This window comes from Gasterosteus aculeatus, chromosome 1, assembly GCF_964276395.1.
Source record: "Gasterosteus aculeatus chromosome 1, fGasAcu3.hap1.1, whole genome shotgun sequence".
In the NCBI taxonomy this organism is placed as follows: Eukaryota; Metazoa; Chordata; class Actinopteri; order Perciformes; family Gasterosteidae; genus Gasterosteus; species Gasterosteus aculeatus.
Window position 1 is genome coordinate 19,193,877 of NC_135688.1, and position 27,384 is coordinate 19,221,260.

The 27,384-nt window shown below is 44.4% G+C and overlaps 1 protein-coding gene across 3 annotated transcripts in view; it reads right to left on the reverse strand.

The window, feature by feature from the left end:
• Positions 1 to 11,540: 11,540 nt before the first annotated feature.
• LOC120833471 (nesprin-2) overlaps positions 11,541 to 27,384 on the reverse strand; it is a 20,035-nt gene continuing 4,191 nt past the window's right edge. Inside the window, exons 2-13 of one of the 3 annotated variants that reach the window (XM_040200699.2) lie at positions 22,520 to 22,693; positions 21,902 to 22,052; positions 20,681 to 20,863; positions 20,373 to 20,507; positions 20,086 to 20,280; positions 19,665 to 19,794; positions 19,414 to 19,575; positions 19,223 to 19,320; positions 17,402 to 17,626; positions 14,881 to 15,030; positions 14,472 to 14,527; positions 11,541 to 13,169 (exon numbers count right to left, since the gene is read on the reverse strand). In XM_040200699.2, coding sequence (XP_040056633.2) covers positions 12,977 to 13,169; positions 14,472 to 14,527; positions 14,881 to 15,030; positions 17,402 to 17,626; positions 19,223 to 19,320; positions 19,414 to 19,575; positions 19,665 to 19,794; positions 20,086 to 20,280; positions 20,373 to 20,507; positions 20,681 to 20,863; positions 21,902 to 22,052; positions 22,520 to 22,671 — 1,830 coding nt within the window. In that variant the 5' untranslated portion in view covers positions 22,672 to 22,693 and the 3' untranslated portion in view covers positions 11,541 to 12,976. Of the gene's footprint in view, positions 13,170 to 14,471; positions 14,528 to 14,880; positions 15,031 to 17,401; positions 17,627 to 19,222; positions 19,321 to 19,413; positions 19,576 to 19,664; positions 19,795 to 20,085; positions 20,281 to 20,372; positions 20,508 to 20,680; positions 20,864 to 21,901; positions 22,053 to 22,519; positions 22,697 to 27,384 lie in introns of all 3 variants that reach the window. The other 2 variants (XM_040200788.2, XM_040200615.2) reach the window with 2 other exon arrangements.

The window sequence follows — 27,384 nt, forward strand, 5'->3', positions numbered from 1 at the left end:
CATCTCAATCTCTAGTATTAAGTCTTTTGATGCAGCTTGATGTTCATTTTGTAAATGATGGCGCCTTTTAGAGTTAAATAGATCATAGAGCTGTGCGTGCTTTAGGGCAACCCTTCTGTGATTCTGTGAAAAGTTGCTGTGGCTACCGGGCCGTATAAGGTGTCTCTCCCTCAACCCTCCGAATTCCAAACACTGTAAATTCAGTTTATCGGTCGAAAAGAACACCATGGAAACAGCTGTGATCGTCTAGTCTGATGTCTAGAGACAAGTAGAAAACCTTTCACCACAGTGGAAAATGAAAGAATGCGATTCAATTGACCCACAGTGTCCCCTTGGTAGAAAAGAAATAATAGGATGCCTACAGAGATACTGTGACTAGTTCATACAATCCACAAAGTAAATTCAATTAGACTTATTAAACTCAGCTGCTGATGTATCATCCATCCATCCATCCATCATCAAACCGCTTATCCTGCACACAGGGTCGCGGGGGGGCTGGAGTCCATCCCAGCCAACTTCGGGCGAGAGACAGGGTACACCCTGGATTGGTCGCCAGCCAATCGCAGGGCTACACAGAGACATACAACCATTCACACTCACATTCATACACTTACGGGCATTTTAGAGTCCCCAATTAACCTGATCCGCAGAGCATGTCTTTGGACTGTGGGAGGAAGCCGGAGAACCCGGAGAGAACCCACGCAGACACGGGAAGAACATGCAGAAAGGCCACTGGGCGGAGTTGAACCCCTTCTTGCTGTGAGGCGACAGTGCTAACCACCACTCCACCGTGCCGCCCCTGATGTATCATGTTTAAACTAAATTGGTAAGTAAAATGACTAATTTAATTTCTAAACATTAATCAATGTTACAATCCACTGATTCAATTTTGTAACATGTGGTCCTTTTCCTATATTTAATCTTTATTGATTGTACTTGTTTATTAGGGCCTGAGCCGACTGAAAGTCGGGCAAAGCCCTATTGTGTTTCCAAGAATTTTTTTTTTTCTTTCACCACTTCAATCGCAGTTTTGAGATTTTTGGATTTGTGGGTATGAAAAAATGGCTCTCTAGCTCCCCCTTTACATGTTTTATTTTGCTCAGTACAACACAGGTGTTCTGCAAAGACACATTCAATGTGTTGAGTTCGCAAAATATATCTGCTAGACTTTACTTAAAGTTAATACTTGGAGCAGAAGTGGTGAGATTAGCTCACGTTCTTTTCCTTGACTGAATGGAGGTGATCCTACATATTCATTTCCCTTTTGCAGGTCTTTGTACAGCAAGGTACGTAGCCTATGGTGAGAGATTTCCGTTTATGAAGCCACAGACCTGCATTTAAATCCCATCCCCGACATTGATTTTTTTTTGTCTTTTTGACAACGTGTCCGGCTGACTGCTGCCCCCCCCCAACATGCAAGGGGAGGCTAAGGCCCACTAATCGCTGCTTGCAGCTTTAATTAAACTTATATTCATTTTATTCCTCACTTATGCATTTTTGGGTGTTTCTGGGTCAAGATTGTAGTTCGTAGGTAAATATTTTCCGTATAAACAATTCAATCATTTGATTTGTTTGTATATTAAAAGAGATATCACTATACACCATCACAGGAGCTCCAACGCATCCCGCATTGACACTTAATTGATTAATACCGTATTTTGAAGCCCTACATTTAATACATTGTTCAATTATATTTTGACCTACAAGCTTTTGGTCTAACGGCTGAAGCTGAGTGCCATTGCTCCCCTTTACCTTTCACACAAGTTCATGGGTTTCTAATTTTTAGTTCCAATTATCGTCAAATTACTTCATATCAATTAAAAGTTAATAGTACAAGGACAATCTGCCAGTGACCTGTGTGATGAAAAGTGAAATACTTTTTATTGAGTCATTAGGGCTCGTCTGCAATGAAAAATAAGGTTCATTCTAGAATTGTGAAATCAAATAACACCACTGTTTGCCAATCTAGAGATGATGAGAAATGAATTTAAAGTTTTAAGTGCTTCATTCTAGAACTTGCTCATGTCTCCGTGTTAGAGTGTCGACTTGCAGATTCCTTGGCTAACAGAATGATTTGCCCTCTAACTAAATTTGAGGCATTTTGCGGACTGTGGGGAAACAATTATGTCCATTCATGCGCTGGACTTTCTCCTCCCTGACAACTGTCCTGTTACACGATCCGACAAAGACACGAAAAACACGCAATACACAATTCAAAGAGACAGAAGAGGGGGGACAACATATGCTCTCTTCACTGACTACCGGTGGCCGCCCCCATCCAGTTCAAAACATTGGTGCTCACGTACCATGCTGTGAATGGATCGGGTCCAGCTTACATCCAGGACCTGGTCAAACCCTACATCCCAACCCGCACTCTCCGCTCTGCATCTGCAAAACTGCTTGTCCCTCCCTCACTGAGAGCAAAACACTCGACTAGATCTCGACTCTTCGCTGTCCTTGCGCCGAAATGGTGGAACGAGCTCTCTGAAGACACCAGGACCACAGAGAGCCTTCACATCTTCCGCCGCAAACTAAAGACACACCTCTTCAGACTCTACCTCGACTAAAAGACTAACAAATTGTAGCACTTCAATTGTACTTATAACACCACTTAGCTATAGCAAATTGTAAATTGGCTTATTTGAGGAAAATGCACTTTCTTGTTTCTTGTTCTCCTGAGTTTGTACCCTATGGTTGAATGCACTTATTGTACGTCGCTTTGGATAAAAGCGTCAGCTAAATGACATGTGATGTAATGTGTGCGGTTTCTTGTTTGGAAATATTGTGTACGAAAACAGTGACAAATTTAGGTCTTTAGGTCTTTAAAGTCATGTTACAAGCACATGTATTTACCGTTTTAATTTTTTTTTTAATTTTAGGAAGAAAATTACACACCTAACCCTTTTATTTGATGAGGTGGAAATCAGTCCATGTGTCACACCTGTATGTCAAGTTGCGTTTTTGTCCTGTCTCCAGTTGTTTTTTGACTTCCTGTTTTATTTTGGAAACTAACTCCCTCTCGTTTCAGGTCCCTTGCCCTTCCTCATGTGTCACCAGTCTGATTGTCTCCCCTGATTCCTGATTGTGTCCACCTGTTCCCACAACTCCCTCATGGGTACTTATAGTCTGCGTCGCCCCTTGTCCTGTGCCAGTGTGTCTTGTTGTTTTGCCCTGCACACCAGCCCTCACGTCACGAGTCAAGTCAAGTCCGATAACGTTTGTCACGTCCTTTTGATCCCTGTTACATTTCCTCGTTTAAGAGAGATTTTGAGTTTTTGCCTTTTGAATTTTGATCTCAACCTTTTTTCCTCATTAAGAGAGATTTTGAGTTTTTTTCCTTTTGAACTTTGATCGCGACCTTTGTTTCCTCGTTAAGAGAGATTTTCAGTTTTTTCTTGTTATTAATAAAAAGCAATATCAGCTGAACCCTCTGCGTCCGAGTCCTCCTCCTTCCTGCCTGACAGTACACACTGGCCAGAATGGACTCGGCAGAGAAGGACCAGCTGACGGAGGCGCTGCGCGCTCAAGCATCAAGACTGGCGCAGCATGAAGACCTTGTTGCTGACCTCGATCGAGGGGTTCGGGGACTTGCTCAAAGCCAGGAGGGGTTTAAGACTGCCATGACCACGCAGGTGGGACTCCTAAACAGTCAGGTAGAACAAATTCTCACCTTGCTCTCCAGGAACCCCGCGGCTTCTCCCGAACAACCCCCCACGCCGTCTGAGCCCCCTCCCGTAGCCAAACCAGCAGATGCGTGCACGAGCCTGGCACCTCCGGAACGATAATCCGGAACCATCGGACAAAGTAGGTCCTTCATCATTGAATGTGAAATGCACTTCGAGCACTCTCCGATGCACTTTCCCACAGAACGGTCCAAGGTTGCCTTCATGATGTCCCATCTCACGGGAAGGGCCAAGGCATGGGCCACCGCTGAGTGGGCTAGGAGTTCGGCAGTTTGCTCATCACCAAAGAAGTTTGCCGACGCTCTCAGACTTGTTTTTGACCCTGTGGCAACAGACCGAGAAAGGGCTCGTGAGCTCAGTCAGATAAAGCAAGGTGGACAGTCCGTTTGTGAATACGCCATACGTTTTCGCACCCTGGCGATGGAGAGTGGGTGGAACACCACGTCCCTCTACGATGTTTTTCTGAGAGGGCTCTCCGACCAGATCCAGGACCTCTTGGTCCCATTGGACCTGCCTCTGGACCTCGATTCCCTCATCGCCCTCGCCATCCGCACCGACAACCGCCTACAGGAACGGAGGCGGCAGCGTGGGCCCAGAGGGACACCCGCTGCACCTGGCTCTTCCCCGACGCTCTGGGGCGCCGCATCGCGTCAAACCTCCCCTGAGCGACTCTCAAGAACCCGTGCCGGAGGCGAGGAGGAGCCCATGCAGATGGGGAGGGCCCGGCTCTCTCAAGAGGAACGACAGCGACGCTACCAGGAGGGCAGATGCTTTTACTGCGGCGAGCGTGGCCACCTCATCACCGCCTGTCCAGTAAAGGCCAACCAGTCGGTGAGTCAAGTCGCCGAAGTAACTCCTACTCCACGCCGATTGACCACAGTGAGGATTAAGCACCGGGATAAGAACCTAGAGCTGGGGGTATTGATTGACTCAGGGGCAGATGAGAGCCTAATCGACTGGGGGTTAGCACAAAGACTGGGGCTTCGGGTTGACCCATTGAGTAAACCGGTTAAAGCGAGCGCACTTAATGGAAGTGCATTGTTCACTATAACCCATGTTACAGAACCGGTGGAGCTTCGCATCACCAATCACTGGGAGCGCATACAGCTGTATTTAATACACTCACCTCTGCACCATCTCATCCTCGGGTTCCCATGGTTAATTCATCACAACCCACACATAAACTGGCGCACCGGGGACATTATGGTATGGGGGGAGGGTTGTAGGACCCAATGTCGGGAATCATGCCCCCAAGGGAAGAACCCCACGCTAAACCGTGTCGTCACTCACCCTGTCACAGACTCGGAGATCACCAATCTGACTCAAGTTCCAAGCTGCTACCACCACCTCGCTGAGGTTTTTAGTAAGAGCAAGGCCACAGCTCTACCACCTCATCGCCCGTTCGACTGCGCCATTGACCTTCTGCCCGGCTCCACCATCCCGAAGGGCCGTCTTTACTCTGTTTCCGGGCCCGAGAGGCAGGCCATGAAGGACTACATCGAATCCTCCCTGAGGGCGGGGTTGATCCGACCTTCCTCGTCCCCAGCAGGGGCAGGTTTTTTCTTTGTGGGAAAGAAGGATGGAACCCTTCGCCCCTGCATTGACTACAGCCCGCTTAACGACATAACCGTTAAGAACAGATACCCTCTACCTCTCATGACCTCAGTATTCGACCAGCTTCAACAGGTGCAGATTTTTACCAAACTGGACTTGCGCAACGCCTATCACCTGGTTCGCATTAGGGAAGGGGATGAGTGGAAAACGGCATTCAACACGCCGTCTGGACATTATGAATACCTGGTCATGCCCTTTGGTCTCACAAACGCCCCAGCAGTTTTTCAAGCGATGATAAACGATGTGTTAAGAGACTTTTTAGACCAGTATGTGTATTTAGATGACATTCTGATTTATTCCCCCGACCTAAACACCCATAGGAACCATGTTGAACTCGTCCTGCAACGTCTCTTAGACAACGGGTTATATGTGAAGGCGGAAAAGAGTGAATTTCATGCCGATACTGTCGCCTTCCTGGGCTTTATCGTAGCCCCTGGGAGGGTTCAGATGGATCCGGCTAAAGTAAGCGCGGTAGTAGAGTGGCCAACTCCTGATAGCCGCAAGAAGGTACAGCAATTTCTCGGTTTTGCTAACTTTTACAGGCGGTTTATCAGAGGCTTCAGCGCGACAGCAGCCCCGCTCCATGCTCTTACCTCCCCGCAGGTGGCGTTTCACTGGTCCGCCGAGGCAGACGCAGCCTTCCAGGAGCTTAAGCGGCGCTTCACTACAGCACCCATCCTCACGCTCCCTGATCCGGCTCGCCAGTTTGTGGTGGAGGTGGACGCCTCCAATAATGGGATCGGGGCCATTCTCTCCCAGCGAGCAGAGTCTGACAACAAGCTTCATCCTTGTGCCTTCCTGTCGCGACGACTGACTGCAGCGGAGCGGAACTACGACGTGGGAGATCGTGAGCTGCTGGCAGTGAAGGCGGCGCTGGAGGAGTGGCGGCACTGGCTCGAGGGGGCACAGCACCCTTTTTTGGTTTGGACAGACCACAAGAACCTGCAGTACATCAAGAAGGCCAAGCGTTTGAATTCCCGTCAAGCCCGCTGGTCCTTGTTTTTTAACCGTTTTGATTTTTCCCTTTCCTACAGACCGGGATCAAGAAATACCAAGCCTGACGCCTTATCCCGTCTTTTCAGCCCGGAGCCCGTGGCCAGGGAACCTGAGCCCATCCTCCCACTACACTGTGTGGTTGGAGCGGTTACCTGGCCTATAGAGACCAAGGTGAAGCAGGCCAACGGTGAGACCCCCCCACCTCGTGGGTGCCCAGATAATCGTCTGTTTGTCCCTATTAATCTGCGCCCACAGGTGATCCACTGGGCTCACTCGTCTTTGCTCACCTGCCATCCGGGCGTACGTCGGACCATGTTCGCCATCACGCAGAGGTTCTGGTGGCCGTCCATGGAGCCGGAGGTCAGGGAGTACGTTGAGGCATGCTCCGTCTGCGCCAGGAACAAGAACTCCTCCAGAGCCCGCGCAGGCTTGCTACAGCCGCTGCCCATCCCGTCCCGGCCGTGGGCAGAGATCTCGATGGATTTTGTCACGGGGCTACCGACCTCCAAGGGGAACACCACGGTGTTGACCGTGGTGGATAGATTTTCAAAGATGGCACACTTCCTAGCCCTACCCAAGCTGCCCACCGCTAAAGAGACCGCTATCTGCATGATGAACAACGTGTTTAGGATCCACGGGTTCCCCAGAGACATTGTGTCCGATAGGGGGCCCCAGTTTGTCTCGCGGTTCTGGCAGGAGTTCTGTAAGCTCATCGGAGCCACAGCTAGCCTCACATCGGGGTACCATCCCGAGGCCAACGGACAGACGGAGCGCCTCAATCAACAACTGGAAACCAGCCTCCGGTGCCTGGTGGCCCAGAGCCCTGCGTCATGGAGCGAACACCTGACGTGGGTAGAGTACGCCCATAACTCCCTTCCCACCTCCGCCACTGGCATGTCTCCCTTCCATTGCGTTTTTGGTTACCAACCCCCTGTGTTTTCCGAGTCCGAACCAGAGGTGTCTGTGCCCTCCGCCCAGGCCTTGGTCCGCCGCTGCCGCCGCATCTGGGCAGCGGCACGCCAGACGCTGATCAGACAAGGGGACAGAGTTAAGAAAGCAGCGGACCGCAGGAGGAGACCGGCCCCAGTGTACCAGCCCGGCCAGCGAGTATGGCTCTCAGCCAAGGACCTACCCTTGCAGGTCGAATCACGAAAGCTGGCCCCTCGCTTTGTCGGCCCGTTCCCCATCTCGAGGATTATCAATCCAGCAGCTGTGCGCCTCCGTCTGCCCCGGTCCCTGAGGGTACACCCAACTTTTCATGTCAGCAAAATCAAACCAGCGAAGGAGAGCGCAATGGTGCCAAACCCCAAGCCACCCCCACCCCCTCGAATGGTCGAGGGGGGGCCGGTCTACACGGTGAGGAAACTGCTGGCGGTACGTAAGCGGGGACGGGGCAGGCAGTTCCTCGTGGACTGGGAGGGCTACGGCCCAGAGGAACGACAATGGGTCTCGTCTAGCTTCATAGTGGACCCGGATCTCATTCGAGATTTTTATAGAGCACACCCGGACATTCCAAGGCCGCCTGGTATTCGGCCTTGAGGGGGGGGTAATGTCACACCTGTATGTCAAGTTGCGTTTTTGTCCTGTCTCCAGTTGTTTTTTGACTTCCTGTTTTATTTTGGAAACTAACTCCCTCTCGTTTCAGGTCCCTTGCCCTTCCTCATGTGTCACCAGTCTGATTGTCTCCCCTGATTCCTGATTGTGTCCACCTGTTCCCACAACTCCCTCATGGGTACTTATAGTCTGCGTCGCCCCTTGTCCTGTGCCAGTGTGTCTTGTTGTTTTGCCCTGCACACCAGCCCTCACGTCACGAGTCAAGTCAAGTCCGATAACGTTTGTCACGTCCTTTTGATCCCTGTTACATTTCCTCGTTTAAGAGAGATTTTGAGTTTTTGCCTTTTGAATTTTGATCTCAACCTTTTTTCCTCATTAAGAGAGATTTTGAGTTTTTTTCCTTTTGAACTTTGATCGCGACCTTTGTTTCCTCGTTAAGAGAGATTTTCAGTTATTAATAAAAAGCAATATCAGCTGAACCCTCTGCGTCCGAGTCCTCCTCCTTCCTGCCTGACACCATGGCTTAAATTAAGAATTTAAAGTCAATAAAAATAATTGATCTCAATGATCTGTTTGCTGTAAAGGAAATTTTAAATTATCTTCCACCTTTTAATGAGATATGACCAATCTTTATCCAGCTGCAGGCCTGCCAACATTCTGAACAGATGGAGCCTTTTCATTAGCTGAACACACACACACACACACACAGGGAATAAAAAGACAGCAGAGAAGGAACAAAATAAAAAATATTAGCTGTTGAGTCCTTTCACAAGAAACCTCGATGCTGCTCGCACTAAAAACAAAAAATCTCTCTGAAGCACACTAATGCAAAATTCTTCATGTGCGTAAGAAAAACTGTCAAATGAACACAATACCACATTCACACACAGACACACGCATACACACACTTTTTAGTACAGAGAGATCAGAGGTAGAGAAACACAGAGATGATGAGACAGCTGCATGACAAAAACACAGGCAAATGTACACAACCATTTGTGGTCTGATAAACATTAAATTAAGAGAAATCAAATCAAATGACAAAAAGATGAAATGACACATGAATGGTTTGTCTACTGTGATTGGTTTGAAGTGGACGTTTAGTCCGAGTTCAAGGCTAGCGCATCGCCAAAAAAAAAAAGTAAAGCGTTTCACATATTTTGTTTTGTTGTTTTGTTACTTTAACTCCTGCTGAGAGAACAAACATTTCAAGTATCATTATTGCATCTATAGACTTTATTGTGATGAAGATTTTGTCTTCAGAGTAAACAAACAAGCAGAAGTTCTAATGAAAACAAAAATCATATTTCTCCCTGTATTAGTTTGTTTTACTGTATTTTTGGTGTTTCCTTTAAACTTAACTCATGCAAAGAAATAAAATTGACCACCATTGCTACGCTGATGACACCCAAATCTATGTAGTGCTATTACCAAACGACTATCGCCCCATAGATCTTCTGTGCCAGTGCATTGAGCAAATCAAAGACTGGATGTGTCAAAATGTCCTACAACTAAATGAAGACAAAACTGAGATCATTGTATTTGGTGCTAAAAAAGAAAGGTTTAAAGTAACCCAACACCTTCACTCTCTGTCCCTGAAAACGTCAAATAAAGCCAGAAATCTGGGGGTTATTATGGATTCAGATTTACACTTGGAGAGTCACATCAAATCAGTAACAAAATCGACCTACTACCACCTCAAAAATGTAGCACGACTTAGAGGGCTCATGTCAGCTCAAGACTTAGAAACACTTGAACATGCCTTTATAACTAGTAGGCTAGACTATTGTAATGGTCTCCTTGCAGGTCTTTCAAAAAAAACTGTCAGGCAGCTCCAGCTTGTTCAGAACGCTGCTGCTAGAGTTCTAACAAAGACCAAAAAATGTGAGCACATTACACCAATTCTTAAATCCTTACATTGGCTCCCAGTATGTCAGAGAATTAATTTCAAAATCCTACTGCTCACATATAAATCACTACATGGTTTAGGGCCAAAGTATATCACTGATATGCTTCCACTACATAAGCCTACAAGATCACTAAGATCTTCTGACACCAATCTGTTAGTGATTCCCAGAGTAAATACAAATCATGGGAAAGCATCATTTAGTTACTACGCAACAAACAGCTGGAATAAACTTCCTGAAGATTTAAGACTTGCCCCAACTCTGACCACGTTTAAAACAAGACTGAAAACTTTTATGTTCAGCTTCGCCTTCTGCTAAATTATACAACAACAACAACAATTTAAATAAGATTTTAATTCATAATTTTATTTGCTGTTTTTAATTGTCTTTTAATTCCTGCATTTTATTTCACTTTATTGTATGAAATGTTATGATGTGAAGCACTTTGAGTCTGCCTTGTGTATGAAAAGTGCTATACAAATAAAATTGCCTTGCCTTGCCTTGCCTTAAACCTCAATTAAACCTGCTTGAACGTGCGTTCACCCGACACCCAACGTACATTTCCCCCACTTTTCAAAACTCTCTCACAGACAGAAGTACAAGCAAACACAAAAACAATCTTTTCCCAGTAGGATTTCTGTCTATAGATGATGCATATGGATGGTCAGACACACAGATACAGGCTGGTCCTATGCGTTGTGTATTAGCGGTCTCACTGATCGCAGTTCTCAGGACACGCGTTCCAGCTCTCAAACCTGCAAAACTAGAGTAAGACACTACTCTATTTACTACTGTGACTCTACTGTGCATGCATGCGTGCGTGCTGAGTGCCATACAGGGATGTGTGTGTAAGAATACGTGTTCAAGATTTGGAGCCTGGTCGGGGTTATCAAAAATTCAGCCGAATAACTTCTCTCGTTCTGGAAAATTTATTTGTCAGATCACAGGTCAAGTATCAGCGCTGCGTTTGCAAAGGCAGGAGCAGTTCAGGCAGCACACAGGCCGTAAGAACAACTAACATCAGCAAGAACATCATGTTTTATAACCCTCGAAAGACAGAGAAGGAAAGATTTCTATTGGCCCTAAACTGGCGTAGAGGAGGACCTTCCACCTCCCGCATCTAAGATCCGGTCACATCCAATGTCCAGACTCCTGACTTAACGTAAACATCGTAAACAGAGTGTGTATGTTGAATAGTGTTGGTGTGTCCCTAACCACCCTTGGCTGGTAAATCTTCTAGTTGACCCGCAGACCTTAGATTCCTCAGCCAGGACAGAAACTGACTCCCCATCCTGTCAGACTCGTGTCTGCCTGCTTGGCAGATCCTGCTTACCCCCTTACCTAACTCTTAAATCAAGACAAGACAGCAAACCCCCAACTAAGCCCATGAAAATAACTTTTGATTATCATGTGGGAACGGGAGCGTTGTTGGAGTTCATGGATTGAGCAGCGGTTGGGTTGTTTTGGTGTAGGCTGGCCCACAGCAGCCAGTTTCCTTCTTAAAATAGGTGAAGTTGACTAAATTTGGACTGAAAAAGGCAAAAACATATTTATCCTCCACGTGGAAATGTTCTGTCCAACAAAGGAATAGCTAAAGAAACTTGTTTTCTGGTTCCCTGTTTCTTTGAGGAAAATAAACTCATTCAAACATTGAATGCATGAGATAAAAAAGAAAGCTCTCAGTTTGGACTTCCAGAAAGGGAACAAATCCATGTCTGTTTCGCTCCACTTCCCACATGATCTTTCTTCTACATTCAGACCAAAGTACCGCAACATGGACAAGATATTTCATACATTTCCTTTTATTGGTCATATTGAAATACATGTACAAAAGCATAAACATTTGACTTGATGCAATATCTGTTTCTGAAACAATAACAAACTAAAAGTTCAATCTTTCTAGACTTAGAAGTTCTCTTTTCTATGATTTTGCCAAACACACAACGTCTTCATCATCCTGCAGCCACTGACACAAAATTGGACGGTAATGTCATCCTCTTCAAATGAAACCTTTTAGGAAACCTGGGCAGACGTTTTCCCCTGAGACATTTGAGTTGTATGAAGCTGCTCCAACAAACAAGAGAATCGACTCAACAACCGTGTCATCCTAAAAAGAAGAAATGTCCATGGATAAAATGACAAAAAGACAACCGGCTTAGACTCACGGTGGGGAGGCGCTCGCTGTCCAAAGCAAAGCTCAATTCACAAACCGCTGTTTTCCACACATCTGGGACATAATGGCTACCTGAAACTCTCCCGTCCTCCCTGACCCCACATGCTACACCAGGCAGCAGCGTCCGGCATCACGGCCGTCGAACAAGTCAAACTGTGTACCGTCATGTTTGTGTTTCACTGCCTGTGATCCCTGTGTACTGCAGTGTGTGTGTGTGTTTCTGCATTATTGTCTTCATTTGCCCTCGTCGTTCTCTGATGTTGACATTGGTGGGATTTACACATGTCAAAGTTTCTTCTCAAGGACTCAAGAACTGCTCATATTATTTCCTTTATAAATTAGTCAAAATCCCACAGCGATAGTAAATACAAAATGGCTTCTGTGTCTTTGAGGGGGGGAAACTATTGCTGGAAATAATTCATCATGCTTTTATTTTGGTCACAGTGAAATTATCTGTGGGGAAGAAAAATGTCAAATGAGCAGTTTGGCTTCAATAAATAGATATTTGTCTTGACATTAAGGGATCATTTTTCCGCTGACTGTTTAAGTCTTCAAGCAATTAATTGAAAACAAAAGCAGCCTGGAAAAAGAGTAAACATAGTTCATACACACTTTTGTTTGTCTGAGAAAAGGCCAAAAGTGATGTATAAATAGGTGATGGATGCATTAAAAAAAAAAAAAATCCATTTTGTCATTTTGCAAAACATCTTAATGAATTATAAATACAAGTGCTGTCAGTGTAACAAGGCAGCCAGTGATTGAAATCACGTAGGACATTCTTCATAATTTGGACATGAATCATCAAACAAAGTGTTACAATATCACAGACAGCAGTTGAAATTGTAACCTGTGCAAGCAAGGCAACCCATCTTCTAATACAACAATTATTTTCTGCTTCATTAAATATTTTTGGTAATGCAAGGCACAGAGGCTTTCTGGCTACGACTATTGGCTTCATCTCTCCACATCTCTAATGCTATGATGTTATGAGTCCTTTTCTTTTGAGAATGAATGACTTTTCAGCGGTCATGAGGGTCTCAGGGTGGTCTTCATGTAGGCGGGGGTCCGTTGACGTACCTTAGAGCCAGGTGGAAGCCCCGAGGCGCCCTGCTGCTGCAGTGATACGCCGGCTCCACGATGAGCCAGATCAGACCGGCCAGCAGAGCCAGAGCTGCAGCCAGGAGGAGGCAGAGGGGGGCCGGGGGGGGCAGGGCAGAGGGAGGCCTGCTGCTGGGGGTCACACTGTGGAGTGGGAACAGTGTCAGGGGGGAGCCTCTAGGTTTGGAGACAAACTCTGTAGCAGCATTAAAAGTCCATCAGTTACTGGAGAAAAATATCTAAAAAAAGCACACCTCAAGTCATCAAACCAACAATTGGAACAAAGATTCCTCAAGTCACCGATGATCTACTGTACATATTAGAAGTAAAATTAACTTTAAATTCTTTAGAACTGTGTGTCTAAATATTTGTCCCTTTTCTTCCGTTGGATCATTGTATTTCTGCCAACAAAACCTCAGGTTTTGTCTCTTTTCCTTGATTTTAGCAAAAAGTCCATCTTTTAAAAGTAAAATTTTTCATGGTGGTTCCTAAAGACCGTTAGAATTAAGTAAGAGAGCGCTTTGTTGAACAGCATTGTCCATTATTATAGGAAATAAAATGGTAATCCTTAATTTTACAGGTTTGTAATTTAATGATGATTCACAGTTAGCTGGAAAGAATTATGTAACAGGTTACAAGGCAAAGAGACAAAGTTCCGGGGCAGTTATGTAGCGGTTTCCTCTTTGTTACCGCTTGTAGTTGGAGCTGGCTCAGCCTGGACCAGCCCTTAGATGAACTACAGGCCCAGACTGCCGGGGGGCTTCCTAGGACAGACCCTGTCGCTCTCCTTGTATAACTCACATCTCATTGCACACAACTAATTCTCCTTCTTGCCTCACAGGATTCCATGGATCTGTGTGAATGCTGTTCCTGCCTCATGCCACGGCCCTGCAGTGGTCCTGCCTGGCTTACTACTCACAACGTTTCTGTTTTAGGAATTGAATGTATTGTAAATCTTTTACATTGTTCATTATGTACACATGACATCCATTACAGTGTGTCCATCCTTGAAGGGTTTTATGGGGAGTTTTCCCTGTGCCGATGTGAGGGTTTCGGGACAGAGGAGGCTGCATGTGTAGACAAATATGCGATTTTGGGCTCTACAAAATAAAATGAATTTAACTATTTGAGTTGCTACAAAAAACAATTGATTAATCTGTCTGAAACTAAAAACTTGGAACTGTGAAAAGTTCATATTTATATATTCAGCAGTAATCATTGAGTAGTGAGGAGAGAGCGGCACAAACACACCAACTGACAAACACTAGTTGCCCCAATCAAAGACGCATTTGTTTCCTGCTGACCCTACTGTGCTCTTCTCTAACAGTTGTATCTTCATGCACATAGAGCACACTGTTTTGCTTATGTCTGTGGTTTAGAAATCCCCAGAAATGCAGCTGGTGTGCATCTTTTATCGCTCTGATCTGAGAACATCTAGTCTCTGACCTTTGTTTGGAGAGACGACGCTCAACTTCCTCCCAACAGGGCTGCTCCTCTTCAGCCTGCAGGACAGAGAACCTCTGTTGATCCAGCAATACTTACCTTCATAGCAAACCTTAGAGAACATCAGCTCAGAAATCCGCCCACACACGCACACTTAATCCCCCCAAGAGGAAATATCTTATTACCAGTATGTATTTAAAAGGCTGCCATGTGTTTTATTTTCCACCAGTCGACATTACTTGTGGATCCTTTCATTAGAGTGAACTGGTGAAACCCTCTGGCTGTCTGAACACTGTATATCACGTGTTGGGATAACAAGCCTCTTTCAAGGAAAGCTGCACCTACAAACACATCGAATTTATCTGCTTCATCATTCAAGGGACAAGATAGCCGACTGACCCCAGTGACTTACCTTTACGCTCTGTTCCGGTGATCCGCATTGGAGCTTCACCCAATGAGAGGAGGAATTTAGGTCATGTGATGGCGAAGGAGTGGGCCCAGAAAAGAGTTGTGTGTTCTTGACATGAAAAGCCAGCTGGTTGGGTGCTACTCTGTGGTGACACTGACACACATCAATTAAATACAATTAGACAAAGTCTGATACAGATGATGAAATCTAATAATTGGTGACCGTTTCATACTATGTGTATGTGCAAAGATATATACACTCACTCACATATTATATATACAAATATATATATATATATATATATATATATATATATATATAATGTGTGTTTGTCTGTCTATCTATTTATACATGTTTAAATATTAGATATCATTTTAAAATCAGTTGTTTGATCTTCTCTTCTTAGCAATAAAAAAAATTGTCCCCAAGAGGTGATGGAGCAAATTTTAAAAGGTGGACGTAGAGCCAGAGCTTGTTTAGCTCTCAGTCAGAGCTTGTAGCCAAAAACTCCAGATACTTTTCTTTGCTACTTCAAAATTTAAGCTTGCAAGTGGATTTCTCCCACAATTAGTTTCATGCTCGCTCAATGGTTTTGGCAATAATGAACCGCAGTTAGAAAATGCCAACGCTATTACACACAAAGATACGTTCAATCAGACCTGCATTTTGCAAATGTGTGCACAAAATCGCTCTAATTACCAGACACACAATTTGACAAACTTATTATTGACAAACTTATTTTCAAACTTGTCTTCCTCCCTCCCTCTGTCCGGTCATCTGCAAAAGGTTGTACGCCAGACAGAGGAAACAGGGATTACAGAAGGAGGAAGGAAAGAGGAAGGGAAAAGAAAGATTATTTGTTTTTCCCCTGTTTCTGTGACAAGTTAAAACGCAGCCAGATCCAATGCATAAATCAAGAGCCGCCGTGAAGCGGCGGGCGAGAGGAGAAGAGGGGAGTAAATAGGAGCCAAATTCACCGGTAATGAGAGAGGGGGAGAAGAGTGATGGAGACGGAAACCTGAGAGAGGCTGAGAGAGAGACAACACAGAAGAGGAGGGATCATAGAGGACCGTTATTCAGGAATCTTTGTGAATGACTGACATGAAGACAGACGATAATGAATATTGATGGAGCTTCCCATGAGAGACATTCCTCTGTGTGTGCTGGAAATTGTCTTTACAAGAGTTAGATGTCATTTGTTTAGCAACATTATTTAAAACACAGGGGCTGACGTGTGAGAATAAATTACATTTACATAACTTTGAAATGTTTGTGTCATACTTCCAAACAGAACTTGAATATAACGCTGCATACAAGAGACATTTTCTTCCTGATGAGCATCCACCAATCACTTGTGGAACAAGCACTATATTATACAACGGGAGATCCCTGCTGCTGCAAGACATTCTTTAAAAATGACGGGCCTGTGTTCCTTAAAGCACCTTTCCTGAGCACTTAGAGAAGTCAACATTCTCTTATGAAGGCTGCCACTTTGATTCGTATAACCCTAATCAATAAACCTTTCACTCATTTATGCCCCTTCTCAAAAAGACTAGTAAATACACCGGAACCGCTCTCCCTCCCCACACATTTCCAATGAATAACGGGTGTGAAAAGCTGCATGAAAATGAACTCACAATGACAATACTACCACACTGATGTTTAGCAGGTGTGTCCCATGCTCACCATCTGCAAGCCTCAGCTTAAATATGTTCAGTAACTACAAGATCCAGGTCAACACTTTCGGTATGTGGGTGTAGGAGTCTAGATCATTTAAAGTAAATAGTTTAGTTTCGGGACCACTCCTGACCTATTTATTTCCCTCTAGCTTGCTTGTCAAAAATGCTGTTGTCAATAAACCTGCCAAACAGCTTGAGAAAATCAACGCAGCAGAAAGAAAAGTGCGTGATGTGATGAATCGGTATGATGGGGCGGGCGATTCTGTTTGCATTAGTCAGGATCTGAATCCCCTCAGATTGAGACTGGCAGAGTAAAGGTGGGTCCCTACGAGCTCAGTCATTGGCCCTGCGAGTAGAGAGTGTGAGGACATGAGCATGTCTCAGGAGTCCGGTCAGGCGTCCTTACATGCACAGATTATGTTCATGTGACGCCATGTGCTGAATGTTAATGCTGAAGAAAACAAGAGGCAGAAACAATAATGCCAGTGTTGTTGGATTGTACCAGCCGGGACAGGCACGCTGGTGTTGAGTCTGTATGTGTCATCTCGGCTAAATGGAGTTCGGAGGACACCTACTGCAGCAGGTCAGGTTAGTTGAGTTTATAAGTGAAAATGAAGGGCGTGTGATCCAAGCGGGACAGGAGCAGTGAGGGGTTGTGGACTGGGTAAGGTGTCAAGAACCGATTATGGGGCCATTGTGCCCTCTCGTGAGACATGATTTAATATTAGTGTAAACTAAAATATGAAAAAAGGAAACATGAAGAAAATGAACCAAAATAACATTAAAAAAATGTGACTGGGGAAATGCGTATCAAAAAATGAATTCATACAGGTGACTTCACCCACCTCCACGTCAGTCTGAACTGCTTTTGAAGAGGAAGTTGTACTCCCTGGAGGGGCGGGGCCCTGGACACCGAGCCACGCCCTCACACGCCTGCCGTCAAAGCCAACTGATTCACCATCCAGTTTGTCAGGAGTCGAGGTCGCCCACAGTTCTCCGTTTGGCCGAATTTCGCCCCCCTGGGTGGCTACAGGCGAGGGGACGCTGGGGTGGGTTTGGCCAAGCCATCTCTGCAATTCCAGCACAGATAACAGATGATTTACACAAAAGAGTTTAGGAAAATAGGCGTTTTGCTTTCGGACCGCATGAAGATGTAGTAAAAAACAAAGTTATGAAAGCAGTATGATCATGATTTGATTCACGCCTACAAAACGTTCTCCTGAATGACGTGTTAGAAAAAAATGATGCCTCCTTTTGATAAAAGGTTGGTTTTAGTTCATTCAGAATTCATGCGGCATACTGAAATCACACCTTTAAACTTCCGATAAGTACATAAGAAAAAAGAAAAACCAGAAGGGTGACAAGAGTCATGCCACCGTTTTTGTTTTTTTGTCCTTGTTGCAGCTGCAGCGGATTCAGTTTTACGTACCTCGGTTTTTTCTAGTTGGGTTTTGGGACTCACCAACAGTGCAACATTGTGTGAGGATTGGGCAGAAAGGCAGCGAGGCGAGGGAGGGGGGGGGGGATGCAGACTTGCAAAGGAGGATACTCAAATGCCTGCAAAGTGTTCTGCTCTTATGAGATTCCCCCCAAAAAACATGGATGCTGTCCTTTTTCCTCTGTTCTTCAGTTTCCCTCTGCCACTCTAGTGGAGAGGCTCACTCACACTTCTGCCTCTTGCCAAAATAAAGCCACATCCTTTGGGAGTCATCAATAAATGAGCTAAAGAGGAGGTGAACTGTTGTAACCAGCCGACACATAGTGGAGACCATTTTTAGATTGCTAGTGAACATTAGTGACTGTGTGTGTGTGTGTGTGTGTGTGTGTGTGAGTGTGAGAGAGAGAGAGAGTCACAGACAGACAAAGCCTCTGGGCCATGCAGCATCTGGGTCAGAGCACAACAGAAATTAGAAGAAAAACACCACGTGGTTTTGTTCATTAGGACCAATGTGGCTTCTTCTTCTTCTCAGTTGGGATTTTACACATTAATAAATACATTGGAATTAGGTCAAATGATTTTAGCACCTCTTGCTAATCAAAACCTTTTAGACACAAGAGAGTAACCAATGGAAATGTGCATGAATTGTTCCTGTGTGTGAACTGGTTTGTACCGGTCGAACGGACGATGGGAACACGACACCACAGAAGCACAGAGATGCATTTTTCATATGAAAGTCATATAATCTGGACTAATCTTTTATTCCATAAGCGGTTCACGTTGCAGAGAGTGGGAGGAGCTTAGCTGCTCCCTTGTGTCCTTCCAACGGGTTAAAGGAGCGATCGTGTGGCTGAACTTACCATTCGCACTTTACCAAATTTAATTTTCTTTAAAAAAATATTCAGCTAATATTTATTGGGGAGTTGAGAAACTACAAAATATTCCATTATATTCAATTTCCTCTCAAACCCAATTATCAATACCAAATTGTTGGCAATTAATTGAATAGTTAACGACTCATTGATTAATCCATTATCGTTGCAGCTCTAGAGCATTATGACTAATATAATCTGAGTTCATGTTCTGAGAAAGCAGTGTCAAAATAAATAGCAAAAACACATTTTCTCCTTTCTTGTGTCAACATTCTAATTAGATGTTTATTTATTCTTTTATTCATATTTGATCAGCAATGTTGGAGTCAATGGCTGCTTCAACTGTCGTCACTCACCAGATCTGCTTCCTGATTGGTGATGTCATTGCCATCATCAAGAGAGTCGACCAAGCTGAGGTAGCTCAACCTCTTCACACCATCGTCGTGAGAAAGAGCTGCACACACACGCACACGCGCACACGTCGAGAAATAAGAATACCAAGAGTCAAGAACTCTATTGTGTCTGGAAATGCTGCGTCACTTCCTACCCGCGCTGGCACTGAAATACAAGGAGTCGGCTTCGTCGTGGGAGACAGAATGTCCGATATCGACGGAGGGGTCCCACTCCAGCCCCAGGTGCTCATGGGTGGGAGAGCTAGGGGACGGAGGAGGAGGAGGACGAAGTCGAACTGAGGAGAAGGTGGGGTAAGCTACTTGATGGATGGAGAAAGGGTTTGATCTTTGTTGAATTCACTATTGATAGTAGCCCTGTAATGAGATGTTTGTTATGGCGGCTCACATTTTGGGCGGTTTGGAAAAGCAGGGAGGTCGAGGTCGGCCATGTCAAGTGCTCCCTCTTCCTCTAATAGAGTCTCTGAAGGACAACCAGAGTCTGTAGCCTGAGACAGAATCCAGTCATCCTCAAACACCTAGAGGAGGAGGAGGAGGAGGAGGAAGGGCAGAGGCAAACGAATGTACGGTGGTTTTGCGCCTTTCTTTAATTGCTAGTAGTAATACCAGTCCTACATACACTGAAACATTTAAGTACTACTGGTAAACTTGATGTAGAACTACTCATGTTGGAGTTTATTCCTATTCATAGCGAAGCAGTGATTACTGGTGAATTTAACACTATGGAGCAGCAAGCTTCAGAATGAATTATTCAACTACACTTGTGTGTGCGTGTGTGTGTGTGTGTGTGTGTGTGTGTGTGTGTGTACCAGTCTCATGCTAAGCAGTCGCGTGTGTGTCTGTGCGATGTTGCTGTAGACAAGGCTGCAGCTCCGCAGCAGCTCCAGCAGGCGACCCTCCACCTGCCGAGCATCAGTCGCTTCGCTGCTCTGGATCAAGGCCTCGCCGCGCTGCAGCAGGACGTTCACACGGCGCGAGTTCTCACACACACTCTGCTGGAAGGACTACACGCACACACACGCACACGCACACACACACACATTACAATATACAGCAGGGGGGAAATAGATCATGCATTTGGTTGTTTAACACCCACCTCTAGGTGCCTCAACTTTTCGCAGGTGTTTCCTGTCAGGTGATCCACCTTGGTCAGACGGACGTCAAGCTCAGCCAACCAGAGAGCAAGCTCCTCCCTCTCTGCTTCAAATCCCTCCCACTCTGAGACAAGGACCTGACAGGGAGGGAAAGACAGATTCTCCGTCTGCATATCCTTTTGCTCAGACAGTTTGAAAATAGTTCAATGTTTCTTTTACAAAAGTCTTTATAAAAAAATAAAAGATAAAAAAAAATTCCTTTATAAAAGGTAGTAATATTATCATTAATACTTTGAGGAGGAACCCTGACCTTCAATCGTCCAGTGATGGATTCCAGTTTGGTGTTCACGTTGTCCCATCGTTGCCCACAATCCCTAACTGACCCCAGAAGCCGGGCCTGCATGGCGCCCTGAAACAGCCGAGTCAGCGTTCTGTTCCTCTGGGTCATACGGTCCAACTGAACGAGCCGAGACCTGGCCTCGCATCGCAGCCTCTGAACACAGTGAAATCAGGTTTACATGTTTCATTGTATATCGGATACGGCAAAAGTATCTGCACATCTAAAGTGTCTAAGTGTGTAACACTACACTGCTCTGTTCTGATCTTAAGAACTATATAGCCCATTTGCACCATATCTTGTGAAACAAAAACAAGCATAATTCATAGTTAAGATATTACATCTTGCTTAGATTTCAGCGGAGAATGTAAATAGTCCTGCAGTACTGCAGACTAGCCTCCAATTCTACAGCTTGTAATGAGTCACACAAATGTGCAAACCGTAAAACAGTGTTGTTGCATACTCTAACACAAAGTGGTGTTCAGTCTATCAAACAGAACCACAGAATAGAGCAAACCGCAGAGGATGGGGATCTCACCACCTTTCTAGCACCAGAGCTGCATCCCTGACCACTTTGCCGTGGAACAGGAGGGGAGGCGGTGACCTAGAGTGGCCAAGGGGCCCTACCTTCTGCCACAGAGCCACACAGAACTGGGGGACTGGCTGGGGCGTCATCATCCGAGTCATTTCTGGATGATCCGCCGACAAGCGGTGACCTCAGATTGACACACAACTGCCCCCTTGACTCACTCTCTCCAAAAGGGGAGCAATGGGGTGAAGTCTTCTGGGCCCCAGAACGGCAGCTACGCTCCGTCCCCACCCAGTCAGTGGTCATCCAGTCATAATAAATCGCTGTTGCTCCTTAGTAACCAAATTGTCCATGCACAACGAAAAAATGACTCCCATGAATATTTCGCATCAAAACTATTTATACCAGCGGTGATGCAAATTTACCACAGCTGCAACATTTCTTAATAAAAGAGGATTAAAGAGATTCCCACAAAAGTATTCAGGACCAAATTAACAGTAAAATTGAAAACATTCATATTTTTACATTTAATTTAGAGTCAACGGTCTTCATATTTCCTTTAATGCCAAATAATTTCCCTTTAGGGATAAAGAAAACATTTGGGTTCAAATATGAACCAACTAATTCTATCTTTTGTTTAATTTTATATAATTTTATAACTTTACCTCAAACTTTCTGATTTCTTCCCTGGCAGTGGCGTAGGCAACATGGGTGGGGGGAGGGGCACCGACTGCCTGCTCAGCGACCAGTAGCCAGGCGTCCAGTTGGGCGTGTGATGTCATAAACTCCTGCCAAAGGACCCACCGCCTCTCCAGTCTGGAAGGAAAGAGCAAGTGAAACAAGTTGAAAGACACCCAGCCTGCAGAAACAAACTCAAAGAATGGAGGTTAGAAAGGTGTGCGGGTGTGTGTGGCGCTCTGCGAGGCACTGAAAAAAGGAAAAAAACATCAATCCACACCAACAAATTGGCCAGAACTGAGTGATGCTTTGAGCTCTTGTTTTAAGTGACACGTCGACAAACCACCGGGTGGGCAGACATCATGGAAATACCAGTTACGATTATGTAAGCATGTGCTCTTTCAAATACATTTCCATTGGAGCTGTATCTTTTTGTAAGCCTATTTTTCACTTTCTAAAAACCATGAAAAGTGATGTACTGTGCAGTGGCAGATTAATTGACCTTCCAACATGGATAGTAAACCTCAGTAACATTAAACCACAGACCATTCTCCATGATAAAAAAGTAACAACACGAACACGTGCAAACAATGAAGGACACTCACTGTCCACATCCCTCAGGTTCTTCCTCCCCAATTAGTTCCAGGGGATATGGAGGGGGGAGTGAAGGAGAATCGGACCGATCCACAAACCCCTCCATACCCCTCTCATCACCAATGTGCTCTAAAGGCGACGCGTCGGGTGGGTCTCCAGGCATCCTGGCATCACGTGACCGCTACCTGCTGAGAAACAAGGCGTAGAGGATCAATTAGACTTTTTAAAGTTCGATTTAGATTTATGGAAAAAAAAACTGATTTTCAGAATATGGATTGTCAATTTTTGTTAAAATTCCGATCACATTTCAAGCGAGCAGCACACACTGGATTCAAATGCTAAGGAAGTATACATGTAAAACAGTAATATGGCAAGAGACAAAATGCAATTTTGTTCTTGTAATTACTTCCATGATCATATATCACACCCACTTGGTGCTTAAAGAGACAGACTCACACACACATGCAGGCAGAGATCAACGTCTCGCATACACACACACACACACACTATTTACAGTTACAGTTGTGAAGGATATGAAGCACCTGCCTATATGATATCCATTATAACTTACAAAAATACTTACTTACTGCTCTTTTTGTGTTGGAATAAATTAGTAATGGTAGAAATGCCTGTTTGATACCTTAACTGTTAATTATACTGGGATGTTTGCTGAAATCGATTATACGGCCCTACCTAGAAAATGTTCTCCCAGTCGCCGCTGCGTTCAAAGGAAGATCAATCCAAAACAGGACCGGTGGGACTGAGAGCTTTTGAAAAATCAATGACTGAGGGGCAGTAAAGCGGAGAAGAGACACTTCCTGTCTCCTCCAAGTCCCTCTGTAATTCATTCATTCAAAATAACCAAATACACACAGAAACACTGGTGTCGTCGACATGTATAGTACAATTTATTTGAGGGGAGAGAACGGTTCAACCCGCTGAGACCAACCAGACGGAGACTCACTGCTGATGAGGACACGTTCGCTTGTTGTCTTTACAACAATAAGAAAATGTTATCTGGATAAAAAGTAGAGAAATGACACTGCTATGATTCTGCAATTAACGGCAATCATATGTAAAATGATTTGAAAAGATGAGTCACACAAGGCAAACTCAAAGGAGACGAGTTTGCACAACGTCTGGGCGTCTCGTGGAAGCTGTGGGTGGAGCAGGCAGGGGAGATTTAGGATACCGGCAAACAACAGAGTCGGCTAGATATTATATAATGCATACATGTCAAGGTACTACATTTAGCTGGGCAAGAATACAGAAGAGACAGCGATTAGGTCTCAGACGTTTCACTAAGGCTGAGCTAAATGCAGCCAAATGAAAAGGGGAAATGTTTTGTGCTGCAGTCATTTCACAGTTGAGCGAGGAGCGAGTCCAAAGGAGGCGGATGCCGCGTTCACTTGTGATTACTACGCTGTCTCTTCAGTCAACTAGTTCAGTGTCGCCCCATTAACATGCAGACTTCCAACTTTCCTTTCCTACATCCTTCCTTTTCTGCTTTTATCGGTCTTCTCTGTGTGCATCCACCTGAGAACTTCCAGCCTCATAAATTCTCCACCCTAGAGGAGACTAAGCAGACCAAGGCATAATCTTTCAAACACTTGCTATTGCGCACAAACGTACATTCACTGTGTGTATGAACACCTGAGTACACGTGTGTGTCACAAGGTTTTTCTGCAACATAAATGTTGTTTACTACCAGTATATAGGACTTTAGGAACGACGTGGCAACAGGAGATATTTTTAATCCACTTAGCTCAGAAAACCCTTTGGCTAAAAATTGCATATTTGACTAATGGTAAATATGATGCAACAGAATGTTACAACAAGAATTCTATCTCACTTTCTAACCTCGTCATTGTCTCCTAATCACGATCACAACAAGACGCCACTGTCAGCTTAAAGCAGCAAGTAAAATAGCAGATGGGTTCAGAGGGCCAGTGAAACGTATTCTTGCAGCCTGTAGTGTCCAAGAATAAGGAGCTGAAGGACTACACGCATTGTTGTGAATAACCTATGCAGACGCATTTCTTTTATTCATTCACAGACACAAATACCAAAGAAACAGTTCAGCTCCAGACCAGATGTGCAGCTGCTGCTCAGGGCTAAAACAAACTTACAGGTTACAGGACCACGCGGCACGCAATCAATGCATTGGAACTAAGTTCAAATGTAGCTTCATTAAACCCAAGAAAGCAAAGTATTCACACGACAGAGTGAATCCAAAGCCATCTAGTCTACAAGAAGCAAAGAAATGACCAACTCTGAATGCAGATCACACACACCGTTAATATAACTACATTTCACAGCCCCCCCACACACACACACACACACACACACACACACACACACAAAGTAATCCTTTAACCAAACAAGGTGATGTGTCAAAAATCACTAGATGAGCCAGACAGGACAAACAAAAAGAATGTCCTCCAGTTGGACAAATAAGCTGGCAGAGAAGTATGATAGATTCCTCATCACCCAATATTATTACCGTTTGTGCGCGTGTCAGATTTACGTTTTTTTAAAACAAACCAAAATTGCTCAATTTCATTTTATTTGTATTGTAAGAATCCTTGAGGTCCAATTACTCTGTATCCAACATTAATGAGAGAAAAGGTCCAACCTGAGGTCCACAGGAACCCTAGTATTTGCCTGAAGGGTTAGGTGGAATGTGGCTAAAGTGTCAAAATTGCGGTTTACAAAATGAAACCTTTTTCATTATTCTAAATTATAAGACATAACCATATCCGCCACTTTCTTACCATAGAGATATTCTGTCCTTTTCTATCATCATTTAAAAAGTATTTTCTGTTTCTCTTAATTCGGATACACAATATAACAGGGTCAGATGTTGGTCATTCCACTGTCTCTACATCCTCTTTCAACAGGAAGTAGAATTGGGGAAATCAAAAGACAAACATCATCAAATCTTCAAAAAGATAAAAACTGAAGAACAATTTTCATTAAAGGATTAAACTTCTCATGGTGGAACTATATTGGCCATATGCAGGGTAGGGTACAGTGCTTAACAGAAGTTCCTCTGTACTTCTGCTTTAATTGATTGAATCAAAGGTCTTGCTATTACTACCTATAAAAGGTCAAAAAGTGATAGTGGCCTGATTTTACGTTCTAGAAATCTGCTAGTGTTTTATCTGTTTACCCTGTTTGCTAAGGTTTCTATTTGATACCAACATATTTTTCTACATTATATATATATATATATATATATATATATATATATAAATCTCTGTATCTTAAAGTCTCTGTTTAAGAGACAGTTTGCAAATTGCTAATCTGTTTAAGAAAAACAGATGAGCGACCAATCAGTTGGGACTCTCATCTTCTCTATTAAGACTCCTCCTGGCTGAGATGTCGAGGATACCGCCTCCTCTTTTGTACATCGTACCAGGAGACGACGGGATGTCCTGTTATTAAGATAAGGAGAATGGCTTTTGTTAGACCGGATGGTAAAATACAGCCGTGGAGGAGATTGAGGTGAGAGGCAAAGACTTTGAAGACTAAGCTCACGGTCATTTAAATAATGTCCATGTGCTGAGAAAGAAAAGTGGAAAAGTACCAGTTAAATAACGATGGGGTTGGGGGGGGTGAAGCTGCGCTCATAAGCAGCTTCATTAGCGTGGCGGGCAGAGGTGGATTTGCATTTTTAGGTCTGTAGAATAAACTGAATAAAAAGGGACAAGTTCAGAGCGTATTATATTCCCACTGTGCCCGAGTCCTGAGCCAAAGTAAATCCATCTGTCAGTGAATGGAGAGTGAGGGACATTGAAAGGGAATATGATGAAGTATACTTTTGGTGCAGTGTATGCAACTGTTTAAAGTTACATTTCACTATCCATTTAAGCATGTATAAAGCAAACTAGGGAAAAACTTGAATCTGCTTCTCACCTTGATGTTGAGTAAACTCCAAAGTGATTATGTGTGAAAAAAAAAAAAAAGGAAACAGAAATCAGTGCAGTTTAGCGAGCGGTGGATGGAAGCGGTGCAATCCATCGCTTCCTGAACGCTCCGCAGCGAGGGCCGGAGATGAATTAGAGAGCGCCCGCTTCAGAGGGGGAGTTTATATTTTGGCTGAGGAGGACCAAAACTGGATAAAATGAGTCTGTGTCCTGAGACGAAGTCAATGAACCCCCCCACCAGCTGCACAGCTGAGACACACACAGACCTGCGCTTACATGCCCTTGAGCGTATTAAACATCATTTGGGAGATTAAGATGATCCTAATTATTTCGTCCCTCAAAGTGTTTGAGGTCGAGACATTGAGAAAAAACAAAACAGGACAAACGGATCAAAGGACGTTAAGATACTGTTGGATACTAAAGGAGGTGAAATTCATCAAGTCTACAAACAGGTATGAAGTATTAAGACGACAGCAAACCAAGTTGGTTATTTGAAGTCGCAACATGTAATAGTCGCTCTCTCTTTCTGCAGTATACTAGCTGACAACAGGAAAGTGAGGGCTGGTAATCGCTCAATACCAAAGTTCTGAAGACAAAACCGTACTTGCCGAGTGTTCAAGAGCAAAGGGCTCAGGATGCACAGTGTGCGGCTGTCCAATAGAAACTAGTTAACAGCGGAGAGGCAGCACAGTCCCGCTTGGATAGATCACAGATCCAACGGACTTCGATTACGTTTTCAAGCTTTACATTTCAGTATCGAGAATAGTGGAATCGCACTGGCATTCTTATCGGCTACTACATTTTCAGTACGTTGCAACCTTGTTAAAAAGGGAAGAGCAGGGCTGTGGATCTGGCAGGTTCATTACTTCATACAAGACAAACACATTTAGCTCACGTAAAAATGTCATCTTTATAAGTGACCTTCTGTCAATCAAATTAAAAGGAAT